This window comes from Corvus brachyrhynchos, unplaced genomic scaffold (genome assembly GCF_000691975.1).
Source record: "Corvus brachyrhynchos isolate BGI_N302 unplaced genomic scaffold, ASM69197v1 scaffold122, whole genome shotgun sequence".
In the NCBI taxonomy this organism is placed as follows: Eukaryota; Metazoa; Chordata; class Aves; order Passeriformes; family Corvidae; genus Corvus; species Corvus brachyrhynchos.
The window spans coordinates 520,098-528,634 of record NW_008236778.1 but is presented as its reverse complement, the minus strand read 5'-3'; the positions used below and the strand labels follow the sequence as shown (position 1 = coordinate 528,634).

Below are 8,537 nucleotides of genomic sequence, written 5' to 3'. Positions count from 1 at the left end.
CAGCAATTTGTTGTACAGGAACAGCACCCGAGTCTTCTCCCTCTGTGCCGGCAAAGACCGTGAGGGGTGGGCAGCTGGGGATGCAGCCCACCCAAAACCCACCCCAAAACCCACCCCAGAACTGTGCCCAGCCCCCGGACCGCTCGTGACCCCAAAATCCACCCTCAATCCAGGCTGATCCCAATCCTGGTGCACGGCATGAGGTACTCGGAGATCGACATCATCCTGCTCAAGGTGGGCACTGGGAGCACTGGGGGGGCTCGTACTGGTGTAACTGGGAGCACTGGGGTGCCCTGGAGATGATGACCAACCTGAACTGACCCCCGTGATGGTCGTTTGTGTTCGTACTGTCTGATCCGGGCGCTGCCGCGATATATCAGGGATGTGCGCATCTCGGTAACGGACAAGTGGTGGCTGGCTGTGGGATGGGAGGATAGGGAGGCTGAGGAGGGGGCGGGAGGGCTGGGGGGTGTCCCTGCATTGCTAAGGGGCATGGTGGGACCATGGGCCTGTCCTCCAGGGCCGTGAGCTCACTTTGGTAGGAATACTGCACAAAGGAATGATGCTGGATGATGCTGAGAATGCTGAAGATGAAGTGGTCCAGGCCACAGGCAAAGAGGAGGAAGAGCAGGAGTGGGATGCACCTGAGCAGCTCCATCACCTGCAGGGAGCAGGGGAGCTGTCACAGCCTGCTGTCCCCAGCCCGGACCCCCTGATAACCCCCAGCCCCTCACCATGTGCTGCAGCTCAGGCCGCTGCACGGCCGGGCGGCACGGGAAGATGAAAGACGAGGTCTCCTCCCGGAGCAGGGGCAGCAGTGTCTGCTTGTTCTGGGTGAGGGGCAGGGGGTGGCTCAGTGCAGCCTCTGGGACACCCCACTGGGTGTGACGGGGCTGCCCTGCACCCCTTTCCCCCTGCCCAACCTGCTCTCCACGCCGGGCATCGATTTGGCGGAAATAAGTGGTGATGTAGCAGTTATCAAAGCCAATGTTGTGACAGTATTGATAGGTGTAGTGGAAAGCCCTGGTGAGAGAGGATAGGTCTGGGGTGAAGGAGGCACTGGGTGCAGCCCCCAGGACCCCTCCCTTGTCTTCATGTCCCCCCTAGACCTGCTGCCAAAGAAGGCCCCTCCACCCCTCTGTGCCCTGCAGCCGGCAGGTGTCACCCCCACCCCCTGACTATCCCAAGGCTCACGAGAAGAAGATGAAGAGGAAGGTGAAGGACAGCAGCAGGCGGAAGAAGGAGACAGCCAGGCCCAGGCGGGCGCCTTCCTCCCGCAGCTGCGAGGTCACCTCCTCCCGCAGCTGCTCCGCTATGTCAGTGCCCACCAGCATCTCATGGTGCTCCTCCTATGGCAGAGGGGCCGTGAGGCAGGGCAGGACCTGGCCCCCAGCCAGGCCATGGGCACAGGGGACAGGCACCCACAGGATGCCCAGGCACCCACCTGGTAGGTGATGCTGGCGCTGAATTCCTGGCTGAGGCCGTTGACGGAGCTGTTCACCTGGTCATACACCTGCCCGAAGTTCCCATCCACGGGGATCCTCTCCTCACACCAGTAGCGCATCACTGCAGGGAGGGAACAGGGGCGGTGGCAGCTGTGGCTGCCGTGCCAGGGGCTGCAGGGGCAGAACTGGATCTGCCCCTCCAAGGAAGCACAGGGTCAGGGTCACCTACATTTGACCGCTTGGCACAGGAACCCAAACTGCATGGGCAGGCAGACGAGGTGATTGATGAGGGGCACAGTCACACGTTTCATGCATTCCCGGTACATCTTCTGGAAATGGCCTCTGCAGCGCTGCAGGCCCTTCTCGATCACAGCTGGGGGGGCAGGAGCCCTCAGCTGCCTGTGCAGCCCCAGCCCCACTGCCCCAGCTCCCTGCTGGGGCACCCTGTGGGGACACCACTGGGGTCTGGGGCAGCCCCCTTCCCACGTGCTGCCAGTCCCTGCCCGCCCCACTCACTGGCACAGCGATATTTGGTCTTTTTCTCATACAGCTCCTGGGTGCTGGGGGCCCGCTGGGCGCCCGTGGCCGGGCGCTGCCGCAGGTCATAGCCCTCCTCGCTGGCCACCTGCTCGTTCAGCTCCACGAAGGCGTGAGAGACGTTCTGCATCTCAGCATCGAGCATCTCCCCGCTCCTCTGCCAGGACACAGACACAGGCAGAGGCTGGGCCCTGCTCCCCCAGCCCCCCAGGCACCCACTGGCCCAGACCCCTCCTCACCACCAGCTCTTCCATGACTTGGCGCAGGGGGGCTGTAGATGCCTGCCAGAGAACTCCAGTGTGGTTGACCTGCAGCTCCACCACACAATCCATCGAGCGTTTCGTCTCCATCAGGTTGTGCCAGAGATTGGCCCCAGGCCCTGGTGGCAGCAGGGGTGGCTCAGAGCCCACCAGCTCCCAGGGCCCCGCTGGGGGACACAGGTATATGGGCGCACCCTACCGTTGTAGATGGCAGCGAAGACAAAGGAGAGAACGTAGAGCCGACCCTCCTTTCCCAGGAACTTGGGGACCATGAGCAGGTTGGCGCAGCGGAAGTGGGGGGACGTGGCCCAGCCCAAGGCAGACACCCCTGTGCGGAGCAGAGAGCTGACCCCATGGTCCCACAGAGAACCCCCTGGGGCTCCTGATGGCCCCCATCACCTCAGTCCCCTCCCTGCCCCATCCTCACCTGTCAGCCCCCAGGTAAGCTTCACCCTCTGTGTCTCTGGCAGGTCCAGAGGCATGATGAGGAGATGGCAGAGCCCTGAAACACCCAACAATGTGTCCTGAGCTCCCAGTGCCACCAGCCCCATGCTTTGCCCAGCACCAGGACACACTCACCGAGGCCAAGGAGCATCCCAAAGCCAGCGCCCAGGAAGACCTTGCTGCAGCGATACTCGTCCGGCCGGCTCCAGAGGAACCGGCTGCACGGGCCAGGCAGGACCGAGACCACCACTCGCTTCAGGGCTGGGTGGGGAGGGACGTGTCAGCCCTGCCCTAAGGGCTGGGGACAACCATAAGGGCTGGGGACAGGGATGTGTAGGGACTGGAGGCACAGTGGGGATGGAGATGGTGGCACTAAGGTGCTGGGGATGGGGGCTGGAAAGTATTGAGAGGCTGGGGTCACAGCAGGGATAGAGCCAGGGGCAGCGTGGAGCTGGGGTATCACAAGATCAGGACCACCATGGAACACTGGATGCCAACTCAGAATACCAACTAGGTACTTTATTCACCAGCCCTTCCCCACCCTGTGGCTCTCAGCTTCTGCCTCACTGGTGGGGCCCCCGGAGGATGGTGGGATGCTGCCCTAGAGCTGATGTCGGTGGGATGCTCCAATGAAGTGGGAACGTGGTGGGAAGGGCTGGGTGTCTGCAAGACCACCACCTCCTGCAGCTCTCTGTCCCTTCCCTCAGCCTGCTCCTTGTAGTCAAAGTCATGTCTGGCAGTGGGGAGACGAGCATTGGGGACTCCCAGTGCTGGACGGGAGGGGGGACATCGCCACCCCCATGGCCAGCTCTCACCTGGAGAGCATCTCCTCGCTCTCTTCCTCCTCCAGCCTGTCCTGCAGCCGGGGGACAGAGGACATTGCCACTCCCACAGCCAGCCCTCACCTGCAGAGCAATTTGTTCTTGTTGGCCACCCCACTGTTGCCTCCGTCAGTCTCCTTGCTCTTTTCCTCCTCCTTCAGCTGGGCTCACACCCGGGTGGCCGTTCTGAAGGGGAGTCTCCAGCCCTTTATCATGTCCTTGATGCGCTGCCGCAGCAGCCGCCCTCGCTCCTGGCCCCGCGGCGACTGCACAGCTCCCAGCCACAGCCCCGGTGTCTCCTCGTCACTGGAGTCCCTGCAGAGGCAGAGAGGGCAGGGGTCAGCTGCAGCCCTCCCACACCTGCTGCAGCCCCCCAGGCTCGGGTGGGCTCCTGGCATCCCTCTGCTCACATCTCCTCATCCCCAGAGTCCGGGTAGCTCAGGGGGGCCATGCAGACGGAGCAGGTGTTGTTCAGGGCTGCGTAGCACTCGCTGCAATACAACCCTGCAGAAAACGGGGCTGTCAGGGCGGACGTGGCATTTTCTGGGGAGAGGGACCCCAAGCTGTGGGAGCTCCTACCTTTGCAGCCGGGTGTGAGGCAGGCGCTGAAGCCCGGCTGCTCTGCCGCCCCGCAGGTCAGGCAGTGTTTGCGCTGGATGCCCACGAAGCGAGCGAGGCGGACAAGGGCAGGGAACCTGCAAGCACGGAGCAATGACCCGTGGGGCAATGCCATCTCAGGGGTTCTTGCCACAGACCCCCAGGGATGATGCTGCCCTTTTTCCACCCCCTGGAGGAGCTGACCTGGAGATGAGGATAAGGAAGAGCCGGCTTTTCCCGGTATCAGCCAAGCGCCGGGCGTCAACTCGGCACATGGCAAACGCCAGCCATTCCCGCCGTGCCCGGATGATGTTGTGGAGGAAGGCCAGGCGCTCCTGGCATGGAGGGGATGGGGTGAGGGCAGCTGGCTGCTGAGGGAGTGTAGAGGGACACACACACACACAGAGGGGGCTTCTCACCTGCTCACGGGATGGGAAGTAGGCGGCACACACTGCCCGGCGCAGGCGTGCCATGTAGGAGCCGAAGATGGAGATGAAGAGCCAGACACCGTACAGGATTCCTGGTGGGAAGAAAAGGAGTTATGTAGGGTCAGCAGCCCCCCTTCACCCTGCCAACCACGTGGGTCACTGAGGGTGCAGCACCCCCGCTCTGCACACCTATGGTGATGTAGGTGCTGTGGTCGGGCTCCACAGGCTCGATGAGGCAGACCCGGGACAGCACCGAGACCTTGCCCTCCTGCAGCGTGTTGAAGGCAGAGACCAGATCCTGGAAGATCTCGCTGGTGTAGCCCGTCCCATTGACACTGATGGTCATTGTCGATGGTGCTGTGGGCGAGCAGCTCAGTCCTGGGGCCACCCCACAGCCCTGACCCTCAGCCAGCAGAGCACCCAAGGGTGCTGCTCACCCCTGGCGATGATGTCCGTGCTCAGATGGTGCCGGAACAGGTCAAGCAGCCAGAAGATGCTGTAGTCAGCCAGGATGATGCTGAGCCCCAGCAGCACATGGCGCAGGAACCCAAACAGCTGCAGCCCGTACTGGCGTCGCTCCTTCTTTGACAGCCACAGCGCGCCTGGATGGCCACGGGAGCACCATGAGGCCACGTCGGGACTCCCTGGTGCTCAGGGCTGGGCTGGGGGATGCCCTCAGGGATGGGGCTGACCTGGGGGGATGTAGCGGCCCCTCTCCAGCACCGACAGGGGCAGCACGGTGGGTCTGCCCTGCTCTGCACACCGCAGGTCCAGCTCCACGAAGCGCCGTGTGATGTAAACATTGTCAAAGGTGTCGTCCCGCAGGTAGCGGCGCCGGTACCGTATCGCGCTGGGGGCACGGGGGGGAAGCTGAGCACCTGCACGCCAGGTCCCTGTCCCCATGGGTCACCAGAGCAGGACTGCTGCCCACTCACTGGTAGCACAAGTAGAGGATGGCCAAGAAGGAGATGTAGGAGAAGAGCTCCAGGGCGCGGTGGTAGGGCTCCATGTGCTGCTGCACGGCCTCCATCATGTCTGCAGACACCTCCCCCAGGCTCTTGCTGGCGTTGAGGCTGACGTTGAAGTGGTGCACGACTGAGATGTTGAACTCAAACTCGGCGCGGACACGGTTCAGGGTATCCATGATGGCTGCAGAGGTGATGAGAGGCACTGTGCGTTGGGGCGAGAGCCACAAGAGGGGCGCAGAGAGGGACCCCCGACCCCCCACGGCACTGGGATACTCACGGGCTGCGACGTTGGCCTGGATGAAGGTCTGGATGTACTGAGGGATGACGCAGAACATGACAGCAACTGCAGAGAGGGGGATCTCTGCTAGGGCTGGGGCCTGGTGATGGGGAGGGATCTGCCCCACCACCCCGTTAACCCCTCGTGGCAGAGGGACAGGGACTCACGAGCATTGACCATGTTGCAGAGGATCTTGAAGCTGAGGACAACATAGCAGATGTGGAAGAGGAGGGGCAAGGCACGCTCGCAGCTGTCCTTGGCCTTGTCCATGTAGCGCATGCAGCTGCTCTGGGGTGACCCCAGCTCGCGGTTACAGACGTCACCGACCTTCCCCAGCCACCGCCAAACGTTGCGCAGGGCCCGGGCTGTGGGCAGGGAGCAGGCATTGGAGACGGGGAAGGACTGAAAGCAGGGTGGGGGGTGCTGGAGGTGGGGAGACCCCCAGGGACCCCGCTCACCAACGTGTCTGATGGAGTCCGTGATGGAGCGGACAAACTTGCGGACACGGTCACCCACCACCTTGGCATTCTGACCAATGTCTTTGATTTTGTTCTGCAAGTCTGCAAAGAGGGGGGGACACCTGAGCGTACCCCAAAGGATGAGGGTAGCCTGGGGCTGTCTGTGGCTCCCCCAGGAAGGGCCCCTCCAGTCCCTCCACCTTCCCCCAGCCCCCTGCTCACTCAGCAGCGGCTCCTTGGCGCGTTGCAGCCGCTCGGCCGTCTGGTTTTGGGCCAGTTCAGCCCCACATGACAGTGCCTTGGCGACCTGGGAGATGTTGTGCAGGAGATTGGTGCCAGGGCCTTGCATGGTCAGGCACAGCGCCAGTATCATGATCATCACCTTCCCCTCCCCTGCAAAGACAGGGCAGTCCTGGGGCTCAGCCAGGAGCCAGCATCCCCTGGCACCCCCAGCTCCCAGCACACAACCCACGGCTGCTCACTGGTGAAGAAGTGTGGCAGTGCCAGCAGCACAATCATCCGCGTCTTCATGGAGAAGGCCATGCCCAGCCCCAGGCCCGCGCCCAGCATGACGGTGACGCTCAGGCAGTACCAGATGTTGTGGCCCTGCACCAGCAGCACCAGAGCCCCATAAATGGTGGCCAGAACCAGGCCCAGCGTGAGGCCACCGATGCTGCGGGCGAACTCCTGGGCCTTGGTCAGCTCCTCCGGCCCGCACTTGGCCGCAGGCCGCGGGGCCCGGTTCTTGCGCCGGCCCCTGCGGCCCCGCAGGGCTCTGCCCAGCCACGAGACCAGCCCCATGCTGAGGTGCTGCTGCTCCCTCCGGCTCCCTCTCTCTGTGGGATGGCAGCAGACTGAGTGAGCAGTTTCCAAGGTGCTGCTTGCAGGGCTCCCACCGTTGTCAGCTCCTGCGTGACAGTTTCCGTTGCCTTCAGAACACTTCAGCAGTTTCAGTTGCACTCTGTCGCGGTGGGTGCTGCTCGCCCTGGGGTCCACCTTCCAAACAGAGAAATTCTGTGTAATTACATGTCAGTAATTGCAGCTTTAATAAGCCTCAGCACCTGTAGAGAGAAGAAACTTGGGGCAATACATCAGTGGTATCTGGAGCCCTCGGAACACTGAATGCACGGACCAAGGACACTCGGCCACACAACCACGAGATGGACAGGAACAAACAAGGCTGACCATCAATCAAAAGGGCAAAGTGGGTAATTGCTGCAAGGGAAGATCTCGACCACCGAGTCAAGAAACCCACTGACCCAAAAGGAGAAAACTCAGCATGCAGCCTAGGTAGCATGAGAAGCGAGAGAATCCTTTAACCAATAGAAGAGAAAATACTAATTACTACTAATAAATGAGGAGCTGTGTACCTTGCAGACCATGAATGTTTAGTACTTGTTTGCTAAAGTGTAGAAATAGCGAACAGTTTGCTCACTGGGGGTTGCATTGGTGATTGACCCCTGGCACAGAACTGGAAATAAATCAAATCCCTCAGCTCTGGGTGGGACTGGCCTCTTGCACACCAGGGGAAGGAACCCATTTCAGGACAACATTTTGGTGACCCAGATGGGAGGGCCATAAAGCCTTGCTTGGATGATCTTCCTGCACCCAGTAACGGAGAATAGGATCAAGCAGGACTCTTGTGGTGCCTCAGGCTGCGAGCGGCGCTGGAGGGGGGTGGGAGCTCGTGTCCTGCTCGTGGTCCCACAGCTCCCAGCCCCTCCAGGACAGCAGCAAGGAGGAGGCCCCGTGGGCAGTGAAGGCTGCAACCCCCATGCATGGCGTGAAGTGGGGTCTGTGGGGTGCAGCTGCCAGGGGGGTGGAAGGGGGTGGAGGGGAGATGGAAGTGGGGGGTCTTCCGTGTGTGGGCAGGTGAGGTGGGGCTGTGTGGTGTCTGGGTAATGAGGGTGGGGGTCTCTGCTGTCTGGGATGATGAAGGTGGGGGTCTCCGTTGCACGAGGAGATAAAGGCAGGGGTGTCTGGCATACGGGATGGTGATGGTGGGGTGTCTCTCTGCTGTGATGTGGGGGTCTCTGCTGCCCTGGGGGATGGAGGCAGGGGTTGGTGAAGGTGGGGCTCTTCAGTGTACAGGACGATGAAGGAGGGGTCTCCAGAGCACGAGATTGTGAAGGTGGATGCCTCTGCTCTCCTGGGAGGTGAAGGGGGGGGTCTCCACTCTAGGGGGTGCTGAAGGCAGGGGTCTCGGGATGGAGAGGGGTCCCGCCCGCAGCACCGCCGGGTTCTCAGCCGCGCTACCACGGCCAACACCAGCCCCTCCCGGCGCACACGGCGCCGCCCCCGC

At 62.2% G+C, this 8,537-nt stretch overlaps 2 protein-coding genes across 2 annotated transcripts; both read right to left on the bottom strand.

The window, feature by feature from the left end:
• Nucleotides 1-164: 164 nt before the first annotated feature.
• On the bottom strand, nt 165-2,972 carry DCST1 (DC-STAMP domain containing 1). The gene is made up of 13 exons (XM_017727850.1): nt 2,822-2,972; nt 2,670-2,744; nt 2,442-2,570; nt 2,222-2,361; nt 1,962-2,139; nt 1,675-1,818; nt 1,445-1,566; nt 1,195-1,349; nt 924-1,023; nt 735-830; nt 535-661; nt 349-418; nt 165-225 (listed from the first exon to the last, which is right to left on the bottom strand). Exons 1-13 carry the CDS (start codon nt 2,835-2,837, stop codon nt 165-167), a joined length of 1,413 nt encoding a protein of 470 aa, XP_017583339.1. The 5' UTR covers nt 2,838-2,972.
• A 648-nt stretch (nt 2,973-3,620) lies between these two features.
• Nucleotides 3,621-7,193, bottom strand: DCST2 (DC-STAMP domain containing 2). Its single transcript, XM_017727897.1, is given in 12 exon segments — nt 3,621-3,822; nt 3,918-4,011; nt 4,087-4,202; nt 4,309-4,439; nt 4,524-4,624; nt 4,722-4,889; nt 4,970-5,134; nt 5,225-5,382; nt 5,468-5,681; nt 5,778-5,843; nt 5,945-6,683; nt 6,686-7,193. Coding segments are annotated over 12 exon segments (2,451 nt in total). The 5' UTR covers nt 7,037-7,193; the 3' UTR covers nt 3,621-3,674.
• Nucleotides 7,194-8,537: the final 1,344 nt, after the last annotated feature.